Here is a 23,551-nt window from a genome sequence, read left to right on the forward strand (position 1 = left end):
TACATAGGGAGACACACACATGGGTATGCACACACATGCACATATGTATCTACACAGAGAGAGAGAGAGACACACACAGTATATATGCGTGTCTGCATGTGTATGTCTATGCACACCCGTGTGTACATTGAATTATGCATACAAACCAACAAAAAGTGATGTGCAAAACATCAAACTGCATAGTAAATATAGGACAGGCTGACCTCCCTTTTAACATCCACAATCTCAGCAAGAGACAAGGATAAACCTGACAAAACGGGAAGCCTCACGGACTGTTACAGCATCAACGGTTGGCCACTAAGGCAGCAATTATCTGAGTTTTTTTTATTCATTTAAGCAAACAGAAGGGGTAGAAGTAGTGAATAAGCACATCTTTTTTTAAAAAAAAAAATAAACCCCTTACTATGAAAGCTTAATAAGTAAATAATGGACTCTATATTTTCTCAGATCTGTTGGGTTTATTATGTGCTTGCCCAGTAAATTCTCCTCTTCTAGGACTTATGTTCCTCTACAGTCTGTTTTGAGCACAGAACATGAAAGAAGCAGAACGGTTGACTGTGTCTGCCGATAACAGGATTTGTTCCAATTTTACAAGAAAGCTTGATAACATTACTTCCTTACACATACACACATACACAACTTGATTCTGTTGTCTTCTTTTCAAATCCCACCTTCATCTTGACTTCTGGAAATGTTCGGTCATGATGCTGCTGCTGGTGGTTTTTGCCCCCTTTTTTCTTTCATCCTTTTTCTTATCAGCTAAGGCCATTCGTGGTGATACTGCCTACCATTCTTTTTTCGCTCTCTCTGCAAATGCTCAAGCTCAGCTTCATACATCATTTCCTGAACTAAGTATTTCTCCCTTCGCATTCTGTCACATAAGTCTTTGGGCATATCTGGAATCAGGTAGGCAATGAAAGACTTTATTCCAAAAACTAGATGCTGAAAGAGAGAGAGAGGGAGAGAGAGAAGACATTTTTAAAATGCTTATGCTGATCTGATGTTGTTTGGAATTCTCCTGTATACTTTCTTGAGAAACCAGATTTGCCCTTGTGGATTGTCCTTTTACAAATTTGTCCTTTGTAGACACATATTTCCATTTGTGTGTCTACAAAGGAGAGTCAACATCTGCAAGATGGCAGGCACATTAGGATTAAAGCCTTGTCTTGTGTGTGCCAATGTCATGCCATAGCCACCATCTTGACTCCTTTGAACCTTGACTCCTGACCAGCTCAAGATTGAGTCAGCCTTCCATCCTTACAAGATTGGTAAAATGAGGACCCAGATTGTTGGGGGAAATATGCTGACTCTGCAAACCGCTTAGAGAGGGCTGTAAAAGCACACTGAAGCAGTATCTAAGTCTAAGTGCTATTGCTATTCCTCATGGATGCTCTGTCCTTCAGTTTCCTCAAAACATCTCTTGTTTCATTAATTTTCAGAGTTCTTTAACATTTCTTTGGAATATTTAATTGTTACTGAAGATGGTAACAGTATTGAGTATCTGGGGGTGCAGATAACTAACAGTCTGAATTGGTCTCTCCGCACCTCATCCTTAGTGAAGTGTGCAAACCAGCATCTGCATATTCTGCGTTGGATGAGGAAAGCACATCTCTCTCCTTCTGTCCTGGCCACTTTTTACAGAGGCACGATTGAGAGCATCTTAACAAACTGCATCATTGTCTGGTTCGGTGGTAGCAATGCCTCAGATAGAAAGTCCATACAGAGAGTGGTAAGGACAGCTGAGAAGATGATAGGAAGCTCGCTTCCTGGTATTCAGGATGCTGCTTATAAGCACTATGTGCTTAGGGCTCAAAGCATTATTAGAGACCCCCACGCACCCACTTTATGGTCTGTTTTTGTTGCTCCCCTCTAGGAGGAGGTTTCAAGGTATTTCTAGCAGGACTACCCGATTCTGTAATAGCTTTGTTCCCTATGCCATCCATCTGGTAAACTTGCAAGATTTGCTTTTCTTGCCATGCACATGCATATATAATCCAAACTAGACTGTGTTGTCTCTCTCTGTGTCATATAATATATGTGGGTATATGCATAATTCTGTATTTATTTATTTATTTATTTATTTTTGTCATATTTATGTAGTGTATATTGGAGGTGGTGACCCCTTGAGAGCTGTATACAATGAAATTTCATTTTAATGTATGCCAATTAGTGTACATTCAAAGTGACAATAAAGTTATTAAAGTTATTATTCTACTGGATAATTTGGTTTATTATTTGGTGGGGGGTTTTTTGGGGTGTGTGTGTCATATTTTTGTCATCCTATTGCCTCTGTTGAAGTGAACTGAAGTTCATAAAAGCTTAGGCATTTTAATAAAATGTGTTATCAATGCTATCAAAGGTGCTACCAAATTCTTGACTTTTGGTCACTACTGCATAGACTAACTATGATATTGACAACTAAATCATGGAAAGTCAAGGAAGCCTCAGTTGCTTGTATATACAATTGCAGAATGAAAGAACCTCATTTTTGCCTTAACTCCATTAAGTACAAGAATTATGACTATTAATTTTTCTAACAATTTAATTCTCATTTTAATTAAAAATTGGGAAGCACATTTTCCATCAAAGTGAATAATTATGATTGTATCTCTATTAATACTTTTAATTTCCTTTATCCTACTGCTGATAGGTAAAGAAGCACATGGATTTTATCCTAACTAAGAAATATGATATAGACTTTGAGGTCTTTCAAGATCTTCAAATATACATGTTGACTTTAATGTGAGAGGCAGGGTTTCTGACAGCACACGTGCGATCCCTGGTGAAAAATAAGTTCTTTGTGGAATAAAATTAAGTTGGTGCATCACATGCTTAAATGTCTGATAAATTCATTTCACTCATTTTAGTAATGACTAAGCCTCTTTTATATTAACAATAATTAGAATGTATTTCAATTAAGTCACTCATAAATTTTTCAGCATTTGGGCACTAGGGGTGCAAGTCTCGGTTTTAGATAATTTCAGACATCATAAAATGTGCTTAAATATGTGTATGTTTTGTATGGATATGTGCAAGTGGATGCATGCATACATTGGTAGGTCACTCACTTGCTAATCAATATGTTTAGCCTATGATGTCACATGAATGCAGCCACTATTGCTACACTTCAAGAGAACTAAGAGAAACTTGCATGTTTCCCCCCCCTCCATAAGACAGCTAAGTGGGACTTCCGGTTCGGGTTCGTGGTGACTCCGGTCATGTGAAGAGATTTGTCTCTCCACTGGCTGTGTTTTCTTCGCCGATAGATCCCCTAGTGGGTCGAAAGTCACCCTGGAGGGGCGACCACTGAGGAGGAGGCTTGTTGGTGACTGTGGGAGGGTGGCAGCTTCTTCCACGGCCCCAGCTAACTCCTTAGGGCTGACGGAGCAAAGATCGTCCTGCAAGATGGCCGATTCCTTAGCTGCACCAGCCGAAAGTCACAGGTACATCTAAGCGTGAAAGACCCACCGCAGATGATCCGGGTGAGACCTCTCCTTATCCTCTCTTCACCCTACTTGATTGTTTGCCTGTAAAAGCTTTGTTGGAATTAATTCCCTGCCTTGAAAGAGCGGCGTTTGTATGCGTGGGAAGAAAGGCGGCTGAATAAAAAGACAGACAAGTAATTTCAATGACTATATTTTACTTTCATTTACTTTGGGGTACAAAATTTTTTTTTAGAGCTTTACTATCACTTTAAACTGGAAGAATATTTTTTTTTCCCACCTTTTCCTTTAAAAGAGAGAGAAAAGGGAAAAAATGGTGTCTGGGAAAGATTTTGTAACCTACTGAGGACATCTTGTGGCAAAAAGTTAATATTGCAATTATCTGTTTTTCTTTGGAGATGAGGTGGACTTGACCTTCAAACTATTCTTGAAGAGAAAAGATAAGCTGATCCAGCTGTGGGAAATTGTGGGGGTGGATATTGTTTATATATATCTTCCACTAAACGATAAAAGGGTCTCTCTTCAACTACTACTAAAATGGAGAAACCTTATTTACAACTAAACTGTAAACTTATAGTGGAAAAAATTTATGAAGCTACCAAAGAAGTATGCGCTAAAATGAAAGAGATTATTACAGAAATAAGAGCCAGAAGCTTTACTCCAAATTCTCCAAACCTTCAAACTGATCTCCAGACCTCATCTGACTATGTTACAAATCAAAATATACCAGAAGAAGAACTAATTGAGATTAAAGAGGAATCTATTTTACCTTCCATCCATATTCTCGAGGATCAGAAGAACCAAAGATTGAGAGTGGAACTTTTGAAGCAATGAAATGAGAAAAGAGCCACATGCCCATTACAGAGGACCGGGTGTTTTCTACTGATTCAAATGATATTACAAGTGACAAAGGGAAATCTACTTGCTGAGATAGAAGCTTTGTTATGGAAACTGGCCTGGCACAAAAAGAAAGCCAGAATAAGATTGAAAAGAGAAATTTAAAACTATATGTAATGGATTAAAAGGCACTGTAGAAATATGGATTGATTTAAGGTTTAAGACTTAGAGTTAGAAGCGAGAGAAAAATTGGTGATTACTAGAATATATATGTTAAATAGATTAAGAATGTAATTTTTGGAACAATAGGTTTATTTGTATGAAAACTATTTTGTAATGGAATGAATGAAAATGAAAGAGGTTTTATAGTGATTTGGATTGATTTAATAATTAAGTGAGTATGTTAATTTAGTAAGATGATGCTTTGTGTAATAATATGGGTGTTTCTAGATATGATAACTATTTGGACGAGATTTGAATTTTGCCTAATGGACTGAAATGGTTTAAGGTTTGGTATTATTTTGTTTTGTTATAGAGATAGACTGATTGATGGATGGTATATGTATAGGGTAGAGTTATATTTTATTTTAATAAGGATAAATATCGAGTAGTGGAAGAAGAAATAAGAGAGATTCGTGATAAAATTAAGGATTTAGGAGATTAAGAACTAGAATACATTTGGAAGGGATACCCGAAGTGATAATATGTTTATTTAAGGTTAAAGTAGATTATGGTAATTGTAAATTAATAAAGTTTAAAAACAGGATTAGGATTTATAGAAATTTAATGTAGAAGTGGATTATTTTAAATATATTATATTATTTCAGGGAAATAGAGTGGGAATATTTAATGTATTTACTTGGGTTATTTTATATGGATTTATTGTTGGATATTTGACTACCCCAGCACCACGGTGTGTCCTGAGCACTTTGTTGTAAGAGTTAAAAAATTAATAAAATTTGTTTTTTTTAAAAAGACAGCTAAGTGGCTCTCCATTCAAGTCTCAGTCCAACTCACCTCAAAGACGATAATGAAAGCCAATCGAGCTGCTAGAACATGCCAGAACTGCAAGGTAAATTCATATGGAGTTGAACTCCATGGAGGTGCTCTGTAATCTCTATACCTGTGACAGAAGTAGAAAAGGACAGCAGTTGATTCCATCTGTCTATCCATCCAGTGATCCTTTTCAGATGTCCACATCCACACCCATGCATGCCTAACCACATTCTTAGATATGTCTGTCTGTCTGTCTGTCTGTCTGTCTGTCTGTCTGTCTGTCTGTCTGTCTGTCTGTTTGTCTGTCTGTGTAGATACACACACACACACACACACACAGAGAGAGAGAGAGAGAGAGAGAGAGTCCCACACCCATGCATCTATCCATGCATCCATCCATGCATCCATCTATCCATCCATCCACATACATATAAATATATACATATACATATCTCACCCATACACAGACAAATAAAGATATTTCACCACCACAGGACAGCATAACTATGCTTATACATGAAAAGGGTTGAATATTTCATTACATTTTATTACTTATCACAGAGGTCCCCAACCTTTTGGGCACCAGGGACCGGTTTGGTAGAGAGACGTTTTTCTGTGGATCGGAGGGTGCATGGTTTTGTGTGCTGATTGCATCTTATGGATGGGGCTTTCCTTGTTTGTGCGGCCCAGTTGCTGGCATGCTGCAGCCCGGTACTGCTCCACGGACCAGGGGTTGGGGACCCCTGACTTATCAGGTTTTATTTATTATATTGAATTTCTGGTTAATGATCATAATGGATAGTATATATCTCTTATACTAGATGTGCACGCATGCGCACACACACACACACACACACAAAGAGAGAGAGAGAGAGATAGGAATATCTCCAGAAAAAGAAATGGGTCAACAGCAAATGGAAAAAGGGAAATGAATATGTGCTAGCTTGCTTCCCTAATCTTAAACTCTCCAAATAACTGTAGCACAAGTCATTTAAATGTTGGTTGGATTAGGCTGCATTAGGCAGAAGCACATTATAAAATGTGATCCTTCACTGTTTCTGGGAGAGCCACACCACGTGCACTGGAGATGTAAGTAGCAAGGGACTTTGTCTTTGTCAGACTTTGGCTGACGAAAAAGAGATGAAAACGATTCTTGTTTGTTTTGCAGCCTTTCTCAAAGGAATAGCAGTTTCTCTGCTTGGTGGGTTTGTTGCTGAACCTTTACTGAGATTTTTGTTTCTGTCATTTTTACCCTTACTTTGTTAGACTTTGTTATTTTTTACATTGCTATAAGTAGCTTTCAGCCCCAGAGACTTGCCCCAGACACTTAGGAATATAAACACTTTAGTTCAATTAAAAATGATGAATGCATATCGCACAAAAATAATTAATACAATTCACTTAAAGTTACGCAGCGTAACAATTTCAGTATCTCTTACTCAATCCCCACACATAGGGATGTCTTTTCATTTGCATGGCTCAGAATTAATATTTTCATTAATTGAAAGTTAAAAAGCAGTTGTGGAATCTAGGATTTTGACAGGCTTCCTCATAAATTAGAATGATCTTCATCCTGCAAGTTACCAAGTCATGCATGTAATACATACCTGCAGTATCCTGAATATCCTTTGCCGAGTTCACTCAGATCAAATATTGATAAGCTACTGTTGACATATCCCTTCAAACACCTAGGAGATTAAAAAAGACTAATTAATACATTTAGTCCTGAAGAATGACTTTGTCAGGAACTGGGCATGCAACACATGTTTCATTCACCCTCTTTGCCCTTACCCATGCATGCCTGTATATGTTATGGCATGCTGGTCATATTTTCAGTGGATGATGAAGACAAAATGTCATAGAATTCCATATGGGGGTAGCAGGAGCTATGTTGCAAGAAAACCATAAAGCTCTGAGTATGTGTGATGTTTATGCCTTGGAAATTGATGCATGCACATGTGGACTTTTTTTCTTTGGCTTAGACGTCCTAACTAAAGCTAAATAAAAATCTCTGTCTTGTTGTTTGGTTTCAATAATTATGGGATGCTAATTGAAACTAGGTTCCTTCTCAAAGTGAATAAGGATGTCAAATTGTGCTTATGGACAGGATTCTGATAGACAGCCCCAACAATATAAATCTGTATTTGGAATCCTGGGTTGAAGGCATTACTTTCTCATGATGCTATCACTGGTGAAATAATGGACACCAAGGTATCATGAATGGTTAAGTTGGAAAGAAGTAATATTTCAGTTTGCTAAATAATTATTTGGTTGATGGATATTTAGTACCCGTCCTACAAATGTTAAAAAATATAAGATAATGTTGATTCCATGGAAACTTCTATTTTGATCTAATTTATGCTGTTTTCATGCAAGTCTGATTTCAACTCAGTAAATATATATGTTTATTCCTGTTCAGATCTAAAAGAAAATGTTAATGAAATGAGGACCATGCCAAGGCATTTTCATGGAAACATTTATTGAGGTCATGGACTAAGGCTTAGAATAGAAGCCCATCTGTTTATTTCTTTATAAAAAGGATTGAAGATTATCTCAGAAAAAAAGGTTAGAGCCATAGCATGGATAATGGAGCAGAATTAGAGAGGGGAAAAAAACCACCTATCTGCATGATACAACAATTCCTCTGTTATACCTACCTATTAAATGTGTAACTGTAAAACCAAAGAATCAGAAAACATCGTCAATTGAAATTTGAAAAATTATTTATAGCAAAAATAAATGAAAATAAAACAGAAGACTATTAAGTCATTAATTGTCTAGTTCAGAAGTAAGCAATCTGATTTTGGACAAATTTTGGACTTCAACCATAGCCAATACATTGTTCATGAAAGTTGTGGCCCAAAACACATGAACAATCATAGTTAGTTTCCTTTTAACATAGATGGTATACTTTTGACATTATGGATTCTCTGTATTTTTGTAAGCAAACCCTGTCATGGTCTACTGATGAAATGCTAGGTATAGTGATATCAGGATATGAGATAAACGGAAATAAATGTTCTGAAGGTGGGGAATAGGATTAAGAATTTTTTATAATACTATTTTCATTGTTCTGGATTTTAGTTTCATTCTAAGTAAGGGCCCAAGGAACAAGTAAACTTGCAATATTATTTTATTTGTGTGATATTTGTCACAGCAGCATATTTTTTAAACAATCTTCACAGTCTTGAGCATATTAAGACACTGAAACTGTGAAGTTGTTCCACTAAATACAACAAATGTAAAAACAACACAATTCAGATGCACAGGCTGAAGATAAAGATCCTGCAAGTAGAGATTGGTTAGCATGATTTTTGAGCTTCATTGGCACAACCTTTAGTGTAGATGTAGTTTGTCAAAGTAGCAGTCGCAGACAAATTGCAAGAGATAAATTCCCCAAGGGGGAAGGCAAATCTGCTGACAAATTTTATGAAAATGCAGAAGTTAGGACATCAGTTAAAAAAAAAGTATAGCAAAGGCAGAATTACTTTTCCTGTCTGTATCCTTCGTTGATACAAGGTCCATATTTGTATGCATAAACAAAACGTGGGATATAGTCTGAAGTTATGGCAATAACAAAAGCATTGGTGATTACAGCTAGAACTCCTATTCCCTCGAGGATCCCATACCAGATACCTAGAAGAGAAGAATTATAGTATGACTAAATATAAAGCTGATAAAGCATCATAAAGATTTATTCAGTTACATAACAGAATTAGACAGCAATTTCCAGCAATGCTGTGTGTCTTGTCCTTTATTTGAATTAGTCTAGGAAATAAACATCCTCTTTCAGAACCAGTCTATCAACTTGCCCTTTGCTGTCACAATAAATGATAACCCATTTTGCCTTGTTTATAATTCTAACATCATACATGCATGAAAAATGGTGTTTTCATACTAGATAGACTTGTTACAGGAATCTCAGCTGAATGATGGCAATATAGAGATGGAACAACTGTTTGTTTGATCCAGTTCATTGCATTTTTACGCAGAACAGAGGCAAGTCTCTGAGGGTCTCTTGTTCAAGGTCTTTATGTCTTTCAAAACTACTGTTCTTTCCATTTCAGTTTATCCAACATTATCTGTTTTATTAATGAAAAAACACACTGGAATCTATGCACATGTAACTGACTTATAAAATGCAAACCACTTTTGCAAAATGAAATTTTGCCCCCAAAAGAATTCACAATGAGAAAATTGCAATGAATCCATAATGACGAACTATTTCTGCTGAAGAAGTCTAAGATTGGCAACATGCTGATTACATATAGAGGAATCTCACCTATGTCAGTTGCTCTTGCAGGCATTGGCCTCCTCCACTGTGTTACAAATTTGTATGCATCCAGCCTGATTTCTATAATATTATTAAGCAAAGCCAGCAAAGGTGCTAGTGGAAAAGCAGCAACAAAGATCGTAGTAAAGCCAAACTGTATAACTAGAAAGAAAATTCACATGGTTAGAAATAGGAAACTTGGTAAGCAAATCTTCTACCCCCCATAAAAAAAATCTTCTTTTCTATCGCAATGCTCACCCATTTCCAAGTATTCATCCATCAGACCATGGAGATTCATGGGCTGTAGATTCCAATCTTTTTCCCACTGAGATAAAGACACTTTATGTTCTAGTAACTGTCCTCCTTTCTTGATCTTGCGTCGTGACCACCAATTCTGGAGTAACCTACATTAGATAGCCAGAGCATGAAACCTGTAGCGTCACCTTGCAGGATTTCTGCCCCCCCAAAAGATGTTTGGATTCACCATTCTCTTCCTTAGACCACCTAAAGAAAGGAGATCCCTGTTTGTGCAGATGGTCCTATCAAGACCTGATGAAGTAATGATTATCTTGATGGCTTGTGCAAATTCTCTTTGACTTTCTTTCGTAATAATATATAATTATTAAAGGCAATCTGAGGTGGAATATATATTGATTTTGTGAATGCCTTGCATTAGGGTTAGAACTACTAAAATAAATATTTTGAAAATAGGGTTATAATGAAAGATTTCAATATGTACCCTACAAGAAAGTATAAAACCTGCTTTTGCTATTGGTGTGCTCTCTCTCTCTTGTTTTTTTTAAAAGTAAAACCTTCTGCAACAAATAAAATTGGCAAAAAACAGTCTTATTTTTATCTTGCTCTGGCATTATATTTAATATAATGTCTGTTTTTAGATGATATGATTCATTAATCTATTCAGTACCTACATTTCTAATTAATCCAAGGGATTTAAAACAAAAATCTTTACAAAATAGTATTCAACATATACTTAAATAATTATTTTGAACATATTTTCTCGTTCATGTGTTTTTTCTGGAAGTGTGCATGTATAAAGCTACTGCATCTTTTATATTTGCTAAATCAAGCAACAAAAAGGAATTACGGTCTCACTGAAATTTGGTGGCAACCATGTCTGTATCAAAATTTGCAAAAAACATAAGAAATATTTTTATTTTGTAGAAATATAAAGATACTATGTATCATACTTACGGATAACCAAGTTCCATGAAATTGTTCCACATTTGTTTTAAAACCATGATTACACCCATTTGCAGACACAGATCTATTAAGCAGCCACTTGGATGACACTATGGGAAAAAAATAGTAAAAAATAACAAAGGTGTTTTTTTTTAATTTAAGCCATTTTTGAAGTCAGTCCAGTCATTATAATTAATTTATTTGTTATATTAGGCAAATTATTTTATATCATTTGATGATTTATTTATTTATTGTATTTACATGGCCACAAAACATGACTTGTGATTACGATGAGTCATCAATTTTAAAAAGTGTAAGTCATAAGTCAGAATAGAACTGGAAGGGACCTTGGAGCCCAACCCCTTGCTCAAGCAGGAGATCCTATACCATTTCAATCAAATGGCTGTCCAGTCTCTTCTTAAAAACATCCAGTGATGAAACACCCACAACTTCTGAAGGCAAGCTGTTCCGCTGGTTCATTGTTCTCACTGTTAGGAAGTTTCTCCTTAATTCCAGATTGCTTCTGTCCTTGATTAGTTTCCATCCATTGTTTCTTGTCCTGCCCTCTGGTGCTTTGGAAAATGAGTTGACTCTCGCTCTTCTTTGTGGCAGCCCTCAAATACTGGAATACTGCTATCATGTCACCCCTAGTCCTTCTTTTCTGTAGACTAGGCACAAGTATTTAGCTTACCAGCAGCCAAAAAAACAAGCAGCTATGAAAATTAATGTTAAAAGGCAGTAGTTTATAAATTAATATAAAACTGGGTGAATAAGAAATACTATTACCTCTTCTAATCTCCATTTGTTAAAAAGTTTGTTGTACATTCCAGGACGACCAGCAAATCTGAAAGATAAGATTTCTGTTCCTCAACAAAATGTAACACGAAGAGAACAAGTTTACAAGTTGATAAATAAAAAAAGATTAAGCACAGTTTAGAATGATTTTGAAATTCTGTAGCTATCTTATAACACCACCATATAGATAACTTCTAGAACACCCTAGTGAAAGAGGTGATGTCAACTATACAAATTATCTTAGTTGTCGTTGTGATGCATATTAACAGCACTCCATTCTAGTTCTTTCTGATATCTAGTGTGAAATTATTTACATTATTTGAATCTACAGTAAGTCTGACCATAGACATAGCTTTTCATAACTCTCCATGAAACAGCAGTGAGGGCCAAAGAGTTTGAGAACAATGAGTACAAAATAGAGCATGAAAATTCATACAAAAGAAAGCCAGGAGTTAGACTGCAATTGGCAGAGGAACAAAGACACAATCAAGAGTATTGGAACAATGCAATCCTAGCATCTGCAAGAGGGGGCAAGTGACAAAAACAAATTTTAATGTAACAATGCACACTCTGTCTCTTACATACTTGCAGACCATATTCCCCATTTTGTCATCATCACAGTTAGAAACAGATGTCTAGGAATGCAATTCCCACATCACAATATGTATTCACCAAATATAATTTACACCATTTATCTCTGTCAATTTCAAATAGTGAGTCCCTGGTTGTTTGCTTTGTAAGCAAGAAACAAATGAAATAGAATTATAAATACTTATCTGAATTTCAAACATGTGTATACCATGTAGTAAATACATAGTGAAATATACAAGTGTGCACTTATCACATCTTCCCTTCCCTTCCCTTTCTTTCCCACTAATCCTCCCTCCCTCCCTCCCTCCCTCCCTCCCTCCCTTCCTTCCTTCCTTCCTTCCCAGCTTATATTTAGGCACTGGATTGTGAAGCACACTTTACTGTCCAAGGGCATTGTCATCCCTCTAAAAACAATTTCAATACATCACAAAATTATTTTCTCAATTCACTTTAAGTTAATTTACCTTCCAAGAAAAAATGCAATGTAGAAAATAGAACTGTTTAAATTGACAAACTGGAAAAGAAACATTTTCAAAGCAAAACTGTTTTCCCACTCTGAGTCTGTTCTGGGGTGTTCTATAAAAAGAAAACAAAATGTCTCAACAAAAATTCCTTCATAGACTGTCAAAGAACATAACATTTTTTTTATTTTAAGCATATACCATTTAGATTTCAATCTGCCTATTAAGTCAAATCTGAAACTTGAAATGTAAAAATACAGTTTTAAATTCTAGCCATAAAATGGATTTATAGTGAAATTCTGGGAGCCTTTGTAAATTTTTACATGGACGTTTTAGGAGATTATAGTGGTACACAAATACATCAAACAAACAAATTTAAAACATTTGCCAATAAAATAAATCTCTATATATATATATCCAAGCCCCCGTATACTTGGGAGTAAATTCACAGAACTCAATGCTCAATGTGTGACCACTAATCTAGGACTGTAATAGAAAATTATTATAATTCTATGACCATTAATTTCTTCAGTATGTTGGGTACCTGGATGAATTTTACTAGTTAGATCTTCAATATGATTTTCAGTGGAATGGGTAGTTTTGTGCCTATGGCTAGTAAATGTCTGTAGTCTTTAAAATCCTTTATTGCTAATATTAGAATTTAAGTTCTCTAGAAATTAGGGTGATCAGATCTGGGCTAAGGGGCAGCAATGAGATGTAGAAACATCTAACTGTCTCATTCAGTCTTTTGGAACTCAGGATTGGTAATCCTAGTGAAAATCAGGAACCACTTGCAATTCTGAAGGAATGTGAAGATGGATAACTGCATATATAAGCAAAAGGAAACAAGGTGGATAGCCAATTATTCTTATCCCTTTATCGCAAAGGATGATTAATAAGATAAGATTCAGGGTTTCAACAAAAAGTTCTTCACTTAGGGGTTATATTAGAGGTATATTGTTGGATGGGTTACAGTCATACAGGCTGTAGGGAAGAACGTAGAGCCAATTTAGTCTAATGGTTAAGGCACCAAACTAGAAAGCAAGAGACCATGAGTTCAAGTCTTGCCTTAGCCATTAAAGTCAGCTGGGTGACTTTGGGCCAGCCGCTCTCTCTCAGCCCAACTCTCACCTCACAGGGTTGTTGTTGTGAGAATAACTGGAGAAGGAAGATGTACTAGAGATGTTTGTCACCTTCAGTTATTTGTGAAAATAATAAGGGTAGGATATAAATAAATAAATAAATAAATAAATAAATACTAAATAAATAAATAAATAAATAAATAAATAAAATTATTAAGTTGATGAGCAAATAATCAGTTTGTGTTAATGGTTATTAGAACAAGGCAGAACAATGAAGAAACAAAGCAAAGTAGAATAATGTCATAACACTTTATTAATTTACTTTCTTATTTACTTGCTAAGGTTTATTTACTCTTTCCAATTTCAAAAGACTCGAGTGGTTTAAACCCTGAGTAAAGCTGTTGGATTAACCCTAATAGAATATAAAACCTAGGGCCAATATTGTATGCTGCAAGTGTCAAATCTCCAGTGGAACTAAAATCGCCTCAACTCCTGAAGGCTTTTTTGAAGAAACATTACTTACCTAGATCTGTTAAAAGATAGGCAACTTTTTCATATACCTGAAACCAATATAAGAGAGGAACATACATTTTAAAAACATCCCACTTTAAAGCATGATTTCAGCTCTAAAAAGCAGGTGTAAAAAGTAACCTCTAATCCAATTCCTTAATGATGAATCTTTCCTACTATAAACAATAGGAAAAAAAAATCAAAGGCAACGTATGCCTTACCTATGAATAGCTTGACCAGGATGGTGAATGTGTTAAGTGTTTGACCTCGAGAGATATACCATACACTATATCATTAGAATGCTAACAGCGAAGATTGGTCTGCTTGTGCCCGCAGAATGCATGCATTTTAAACTGGAATTTCCAGTTTTATAGACATCAGTCCAAGGAAAGTAATCCACACCCATTCTTTGAACTTCTAATTTCTCTCCTGGAAGTCAGGCAGATTTAAATCTGATATACACTTCTTGGAGTATCTCCATAAGTGTAAAAACTTTGTCTTTCTTGAGAGTGCTTTGCCTGCACTTGTTGTGTTCCAGATATGAGATTTCAGATAGTTTTCATATTGTTAGAGAAAGGCGTCAAGGATGAATTTCCCCAGTGCAATAAGCACAGAGAGTCATTAACAAACAGCAGGTTGCTATGACACATTTATTCTTTGCCATTTTAATAACACTGATAACTGCTATAGTAACGGATGCTGATTCCGTTGACAAGTTTCCTTCAAAATGATCACCTTACAAAATTGACAGTTGAGACAAAATCAGCTTGTCGTGGTGGCCTCTGAACTCTTATCTCTCTGCTGAATTTTTTTTTGAAGCCTGCCTTCCTGAAATGTGCATTGCCTCACTCAATATATTTTCTTGTTCAAGCCTTTGCCCAAATCTCCTCAGGCCTTGCAACGAGACAAAATAAACATTCTGAAACAATCATTTGTGGAAGGGGGACAAAAAAGTCAAGATGGCAGCTATGATCATGCAATTGAAACCTCACCACTTTCTCATGCCCTTAAAAAAAGGTTAAGGTTTCAGTGGTATATTTGCAATAACATCTTGGCTATTTAAAACCCCATCTGCAGTCATCCCTGCATTCTGGTGTTCATAGCACTTCCTGCACATTATAACAAAGTTTGCTTATTTGGTGTTAATTTTGAAATGTAAAAAAAAAAGTCATATACTGTACAGGCATGGAATATAGTCCTCAATATGGATTGAAAAACAGAAGGCCTCTTCTATTAAAGATGCAATGTTCTTAGAGAGATTAGAGATATGGAAGTAGAGGGATAATAGCTATGAAATCCCCCAACTGCATTCAGTTCAATAGCATTTTGACAAGGGAAGCGATTTGCTTGTTTCCCCTCAGTTCAATTTTAAAAAGAATGTCTAATTAAAATCTTGTTTACTGCAGCAGGAAAGGCTTCTGTGAAGTTATACCCAGATTTGAAATGCAAATTGGGCTGCATTTAACTTCCAGATTTTGCCCTTCTCTGACCTTTATGATGTGGGCATCTGCAAATATTAACGTTTATATTTTCAGAACTTCCACATTCTTTTGTTGTTACTTATATTCCTTTTGCTGAAATAATAACGTGCTACAGTCTAAAATACAAATAATAATAGGACTAGGGTTGATGGCAAATAGTAATAGTAGTAGCAATAATAATAATAATACACCAATATGTATATAAAATATATATTTTAAGAGAAATATATGTTTTTCAGGGAAAAAAATCTCAATTAAATACCTATTGCCTCACTGTGTTTAAATTGCACAACAATCAAGAAATAAAATTATGTCAGCATAGAGTGAATGTATGAGAATGAACAGTTCCAAAATTCCTACTTCAGTCAGGGGACTGAAGTTGGTGTTATATCATTGATGTGTTTTTCTTTTTTTCCCCAGACATTGAGTGGCTTGAATTTATTAATATTTCAGTCACATTCAAATTCAGAACAAGTTTACAATTATGCATTTAATGTTTTTCTGTTTCTGTTCTGAAATGGAAGGCTTCATGTGAAGATTGCAAGTATTCCCTCCGGTTTCAAGCGGTCTGCACTATGTAGTTTGAAGTACCAGCCAGCTAATTAAGTCCCCCTTATTTTTCAGTAGTAGTATACCTTAGTGTTTACTGTATGGATGCCCATCTTATTACTAACGGTCTGCAGAATCAAATGGCTCTTTGTTCAGCCCCTGAGAGTGCTTTCTAGCCTGATTTGGCTGGAAAGTATGAGTGCTTTTATCATGTGAGGAAGGCAAATAGCAATCAATCAATGGGCTTCCTCAGCCATGGTTTGACTGCAAATATTTGCTGCAGAACGGCCTGACTTGCATCTGCTGTAATCTCATTTTCAGCCCAAGCACTTTCATCTGCCTTGCTTTAGGGATTAAATTGTGATGGTAACAGTGTTTTGTTTTTTTAAAAAAAGCATTCTCATTCTTCTAGATTCTGATTTTAAGCTAGCATTTTGAGCTCTCTTTGCTGATATATCGTAAACTGCCTAGAAAGCTATTGTTAACTATTTAAGATAGTTCAGCAATTGGCTGTTTGTTGAACACTCTTTGAACATTAATTTAATCATTGTATTTTAAAACCTTTCAAGAAGCTCAGGTTTATTTACAAGTGTCTACGGGGATTTTCAATCATCAAGGTCATGGTTGTCCCAAAGGTGCTTTTTTCCAAAAGGCAACTGGACTTTTTTGGGTGTTTTCTTTGAAAACATTCCGTTTCTCATCCAAGAAGCTTCTTCAGTTCAGTTTGGAAAAAAAACATCTTTGAGATGTTTATTTAAAAGGTTGTTTCCCCACATTCACGTTATAGTCATGGCAACACGGTGGTGGACATTAAATTTAAAGATAACTAATTAACTCTGAATTCCATAACACAGTAGGATCCCAGTTCTTAGTCTTACATTTTTTATCACATTAGCTCTTGATATTAATTGTGACAGACTCAGCATTTTAAACAGCTTCCATAATTAAAATAGTTCTGTGTTGTTCTTAAAAACTGAGCAATTACACTTATATTTGAACAGAAAGAGTTTCAGATATAAATTAGATTCTAAACTGGAATCAGTTCCATTCAGATTTGTTGAGATCATAGCAAACTGGCCAACATAGTGTATCAACTTTCTATTTTAATACATTTATTAATATATCCACTAATAGATAAAAAAGTGAGGAACTTACTACATTAAGGGACATGATGATTATAAAGTTGATGCAGACTCCAGTGCCTGAAGTTGCAAACTGCCAGTACATTTTTATGAAATACCACTGGAAAGAGGCAAACCGCTCCATAGCCACTAGGCGATAAACCACCACTGCGAACACTGCAGTTAGCACTAATGAAATCTGCAGACACATAACAGTTGAAGAGACACATACAATTGAGCATTAAGACAAATACGTGACTCCTTTATTAGTTGACTCACCTGTACAGGTAAGTCCTTGACTTACAACAGTTCATTTAGCGACCGTTCAAAGTTACAATGACACTGAAAAAAGTGAGTTATGTCCATTTTTCACACTTATGACCGTTGTAGTATCCCCATGGTCACATGTTCAAAATTCAGACGCTTGACAACTGACTCATATTTATAACCATTGCAGTGTCCTGAGGTTATGGGATCCTCTTTTGTGATCTTCTGAGAAGCAAAGCCAATGGGGAAGCCAGATTCACTTAACAACTGTGTTACTAACTTAACAATTGCAGTGATTCCCTTAACAACTGTGGTGAGAAAGGATGTAAAATAGGGCAAGATTCACTTAACAAATGTCTCACTGTTGAGCTTAATTGTGGTCGTAAGTCGAGGACTACCTGTATTGTTCATTAGGTCAGAATAATTGGAGAAATATTAACAAGGAATACAAGAAGAATTAGACAATTTCAGGGATTTTACCATGAAAAATATTCCTGACACAGATACCATCAGTCGACTAAGTTTATCAGGAAAAGGTTGAAAAGGTTCAGGCTTTCCTGTTATAGGGTTTACTCGCTCCACTTGAGAATATTTTGCTTCAAACTGGGGACGAAGTTCTTCCTGCAATTACAAAGCTTTAGTTTAATCCAGATGTGCTTGTAAATAGGTAGATAGATAAGCTTTATTGTCATTTTTTTTTTTACTGTGGGCACAATGGCATACATTAAAAATGAAATTTAGTTGCTTGCTCGCGAAGTGTACACATACATAACACACATTTAAACATACTACATACAACATATGTATAGACCTATGCCCTTACATGTAAGTAACATATAAATATTAATCACTGTCCATCTTGAATGCATAACGGTAGGAGGAAGCTTTAGAGTTCACCAAGTTAACACTGTATGGAACAAAACTGTGACTGAATCTGAATGTTCTGCTTCGGATACCATGGAGCCTCCTCCCAGAAGGTAACAAGGAAAACAGGTCTTGAAGAGGATGTGTAGTGTCCCAGACAATCTTGCGGACCCTGCTCAAGTAACGCTTATATGCTATGTCCTGGATGGAAGGGAGGAAACTGCCAATAATCTTTTTGGCCATCCTCACCACTCTCTGCACTGCCTTCCTGCCTGAAGCAATGATGCTTCCAAACCAGACTGTGATGCTGTATGACAGGATGCTCTCGATTGTCCCCCTGTAGAAAGTGGTAAGGACAAGGGGAAGGAAGATGTGCTTTCCTTGTCTGTGGTTATATGTCTGTCTGTACTGCAAATAGTGGACTATATGCATGTACATCCAAATTCTAGAGCACGGTTGGTTGCAACGACAAGCTAGCATTATGGAAACACATGGAAACACATTCTCAGAAAGGTGATCCTGGCATGAAAATGTAATATATAAACTATTTATTTATTTGTTTATTTGTTTGCTATTCAAACTTGGATGCTACTCGCCTTGCCCAAGATGACTCTCTATATAGAAGTGATTGAAAGAACTTTATCATCTATCTCTATCTCTTTAAATGCTTAATTCAGTCAACATTCTATTATTATTCATGATCATTTGTCAGGTTGAAATCTTATTCAAGTTTGTATGCGTGTGGGTATGTGTATACACACACACACATACACACACACATTCAAATAATTAGGTATAAAAGAAATCAAACTGAAGTTGACATTCAATAAGTATAAGTTGTCAAAAAGGCAGACATGTTGCATGATAGCTGTCAATCTTGAAAATCAATGCATGTTGATATCAAAACTGCTATAATAAAGGATTTTTACCTCTTCATCTTCCCAGTCTATGAGGTCCCAGTCATATGTAAGTACAGCTCGTCGTCGTTTCCAAAACTCTAAGAAGACTGTAGCTGTAAAAAACCATGAAATATATGTCAATATCTTATCCCTGATTGACAGTTTATTGGTCCACAGTTTATTGGTCCACAATTCCAAATCCCTGATTGACAGTTTATTGGTCCCTGATTGACAGTTTATTGGTCCACAATTCCAAATTCAGAAAGGAATTCTGAAAAAATGGTATTTTCTATTTTCTTGAATACTTTTGTAGTACAGGGGTTTATCCAGTTTCATAAGACATGTAAAGCCGAAACCTCTGTGGTTTACCTTCCTATCTCTTTGCAAACAATGAGGCATTACATCCAGAAATTAAATTTGCTAAAGTAAAGGGCCGTTCTCAGAACTAGTTAAGAAAAATTGCATATCTGCTTTCATGTGAAAATTCATGTTGGTTGATTTTAAGTTGCAAATGTCATACTTAAAAAAAAATAACAAAGGGTAGGTATATCTATAGGCTTTTCACTAATCTAATGACTGCCCCAGGGCTGGCTTTAGGCTAAGGCCAAGTAGGTATTGACTTGAGGCATCAAAACTTAGGAGTCATCAGTGCCACCTCTCCTTCCAAATAGTTTTAAAAATACAAATCATCACATCAGCAGAAGATGGCGCCATCAGTCAATGTGGCTGAGGAGTGCCATATGTCCTTAAGTAGGCATTGCCTTGATGGCCACATTTTCAGCGTTACAAACATTAAAGAAAGACTAGATGGTTGGGGACTGCACTGATAAGCTTTACTATTTCCCCATTGCCACTGCTCCATCTTAGCAGTGCTTGCAGAAGATTTCTGCTGACCTTTTCTGAACATCATTTTTGCTATGTTATACAATTCATGTTTTTTAATTTCTCACCCAAGAGCATTGTGCAGTGCTAACATGACAGGTTACCTGTCAGGTCATCTTAAAGAAAAGAACCTGCCCTTTTGCAATGTGTCCTAGAATTTGTTATGACATATTTAGTAAGGGATTAATAATAGGTCGATGGAGGCTCTAATCCTGGCAGATTTCCTGGGAAAAGAAACCTTAAAACCTTTGTCCCAGATAGCTTGAGTACTTTACTGGAAGTTGATGTAATAGGACAGAAATTCATTCATACATACATACATACATACATACATACATACATACATACATACATACATTCATTCATTCTAAATGGCTGTTCACTATAGGAAATCTGGGCAACTAACAACATTTAAACAAAAGCTAGCAAAGTTGGGACCATTCTAATCTTGAGGAAGAAATTGTTTTCCCCACTAAAATGTTAATTGTAGCTTTTAATGTAGTCATTGAGGAATAGCAATAGCAATAGCATTTTAGGCTTATATACAATGCCATAGTTCTCTGGGACATTTACAATGTAAGCATTATTTACATATTGGCCCCAACAATCTGGATCCTCATTTTACTGATCTTGGAAGGATAGAAGGCTGAGTCAACTTTGAGCCCCAGCATGATCAAACTCCAGGCTGTGAGCAGAATATGCCTGCAATACTGCACTTAACCACTGTGGCAATAGGGCTGCTACTACTACTACTACTACTACTACTACTACTATATACTACTGCCCATCACTTTTATCATTAATATTGTACCTGAGATGCTAATGTGGTACTTAAAACATGGTTAAATATTTCATTTTGGCATCGTGGTGTTTAGAAATAGATATCCATCTACTTAAAATGTTACACATTGGACAAGGCACATAGAACTGGATCTATCTACTAATTATCTATTCTTTTTGCATTTGAGCCTCAGTCATTATGAAAGTCATTTGGATGTCATATTAGGTATAATTACTCATAGTCATATTTTGAGACGGTAGCTATATAAATTTAATAAATAAAAATAAATAAGTAAAAGGAATCATGAATTGTCATAATGACACTCTACAATATTTTTAATTATGTGGTTTTGGGAAAAAATGTACCCTGTTCTGGTGCAGAGTAGCTTGTCTGAGAAATTATCTGAAGTAGTCTATGAAGTATCCTTAAAGACTTCAAGAATTTTAACTAAGAACAAACACAGCACATTTCAGTTACACCTGAGTTCCTTCCTCAAAACACTCGGAAAAACACAACGTTACCAAAGTGGACTCTTGAATATGCTGTTAGATAACCTGACACACTGAAAAGTCATCACATATAGGAAAGGAAATAAAGGCATACCTTACAGGAGATGTTTTTAAAATGTGGAAATACTTGTTTATTTAGATTTATTCAATTGTAAAAGTTAAAATAAATATCGTGAGAATTACTGGTAAAAAGAATAGGCAAAAAGCAGCTCTTCTGATTTTTCTTCTTCATGAAACCCAACAAAAAATGGTTCTTGGTTAGAATGGGATAGACAGTTTTACTTATAGAAGAGAATATTTGCAGTTCAGGGTTGAACTGTTGGGGTTCTTGGTACTCTCTGAGCTTGGTGTTTTTCTTGCAGAAAGTTGAAAGGATCACACACCTCGGTTCTAATCTACATGAAAGCTGGGACATGACCACTGAAGTAAAGACAAGGATAGAGAAAGCTCGAACAGCATTCTTCAAAATGAAAAAGGTCTTCTGCAGTCATGACATAAGCCTAAGACTGAAAATCAGGCTTGTCAGATGCTATATTTTTCTATCCTGCTCTATGGAGTAGAGAGTTGGTCTCTGACAGAAGGCCACCTGAAGAGACTAGAAGCATTTGAAATGTGGATTTACAGGCAGCTGTTACGTATAAGCTGGGTTGATAAGATCAGAAATGAGGAGGTGATAAGCCGCCTGGGAAAGCCAAGGGAAATCATCAAAACAATTAAAAAATGAAAATTAGAATATTTAGGACATGTGATGCGACACCCAGAAAAATACGGCATACTCCATTTAACCCTCCAGGGAAAGATTGAAGGCAAACGAGGTCCAGGCAGAAGAAGAACATCGTGGCTTCAAAATCTAAGGGATTGGTTTGGACAAAACTCAGCAGCACTTTTTCGTGCGGCTGCTGATAAAAACAGGATCACCAACATGATCGCCAACGTCCGATAACGGATATGGCACAAGAAGAAGAAGTTTTATTATCAAATTAGTTAACATTGTCAGTGCTAGAAGGGAGTGGAGCTTGCTCTTATTTTTATATACCAGTGTCTACCAAAGCAGGCAAACAAGCTAGTAGTAAACAACAACCTAATCATGGAATCAACAAGAACACTTCTATCAGTACTGACAGAGCCAAGCCAATAGTAAATAAAAATAAGACCAAACCCCACTCGCTTCTAGCACTGATGATGTTTGGTAATGAAACTTTTGCAAGAAAACCACTTAAGAACCTCCAGAGTTCTACTTATTAAAAAGTGATCTTCCCCTTTCCTCAACTTCCCTGACGAGGATCATCATTTAGAAGAGTTCTTGTCTATGAAGTGATGCATTTTAGGAATTTAGGAGACTGCACAGGGCTGGAGAAAATGGAAGCGTTGTTCTTCAAAAAGCTTTCTCTCTTTGATTAGTAGGCTGCATATATAATTAGTCATTTAGTCTCGTGTCAATCCTTGATGTATGCTAGACAAGAAGAGCATATATTGTATGTCTGGCCTAAACAAAAAGAAAAAAGAAAATTTAATATATCCGTTTCTTTTAACCAAGGGATAAGTCAAACGTTATAAATCTATATTTCAAATTGTCGTTACAACGGAGTTCGACTTTTTCTAACTTTGGGTCACCCAACCCATTTTGTCACTGTCAGGAGATTATTTTATAAAACCTTAAACCAAAAAAAACTTTTAGAAAGACAATTAATTAAAACCACAAGTCATTTGGATCGTCAGCTCAAAATGTTAAGTAGTAAAAGTGTATATTACAAAATTGGCAATCCCTTCTTAACGCCCCCCCCCCACTCTCTGTTTTGAAATAATTTTTCTCATAGAACACATAACACGTCATGCATTATTGATGGAAGTATCAGAATTACCCAGCCCCTTAATTTCAATAGTTTCACATTCTATGAATGGTATGCCTTCACAATGACTACCGAGAAGCAGTCATTCTGGTTCTCAGGTGCTCTGTTACACCCAGAGAAATAAAGCCCCACCTAATTTCATTCCTACTCTGCATTCCTG

At 36.0% G+C, this 23,551-nt stretch overlaps 1 protein-coding gene across 1 annotated transcript in view; it reads right to left on the reverse strand.

Annotated features, from left to right (window-relative positions):
• Positions 1-607: 607 nt before the first annotated feature.
• ANO3 (anoctamin 3) overlaps positions 608-23,551 on the reverse strand; it is a 69,301-nt gene continuing 46,357 nt past the window's right edge. Inside the window, exons 11-23 of the mRNA XM_015823040.1 lie at positions 19,400-19,482; positions 18,087-18,227; positions 17,374-17,538; positions 14,202-14,238; positions 12,600-12,711; positions 11,536-11,593; positions 10,762-10,859; positions 9,808-9,953; positions 9,559-9,711; positions 8,765-8,912; positions 6,884-6,964; positions 5,298-5,403; positions 608-942 (exon numbers count right to left, since the gene is read on the reverse strand). Coding sequence (XP_015678526.1) covers positions 760-942; positions 5,298-5,403; positions 6,884-6,964; positions 8,765-8,912; positions 9,559-9,711; positions 9,808-9,953; positions 10,762-10,859; positions 11,536-11,593; positions 12,600-12,711; positions 14,202-14,238; positions 17,374-17,538; positions 18,087-18,227; positions 19,400-19,482 — 1,511 coding nt within the window. The 3' untranslated portion in view covers positions 608-759. The remainder of the gene's footprint in view (positions 943-5,297; positions 5,404-6,883; positions 6,965-8,764; positions 8,913-9,558; positions 9,712-9,807; positions 9,954-10,761; positions 10,860-11,535; positions 11,594-12,599; positions 12,712-14,201; positions 14,239-17,373; positions 17,539-18,086; positions 18,228-19,399; positions 19,483-23,551) is intronic.

The sequence above is a fragment of the Protobothrops mucrosquamatus genome, unplaced genomic scaffold (assembly GCF_001527695.2).
Source record: "Protobothrops mucrosquamatus isolate PMUCROS unplaced genomic scaffold, P.Mucros_1.0 scaffold1753, whole genome shotgun sequence".
NCBI lineage: Eukaryota > Metazoa > Chordata > Lepidosauria > Squamata > Viperidae > Protobothrops > Protobothrops mucrosquamatus.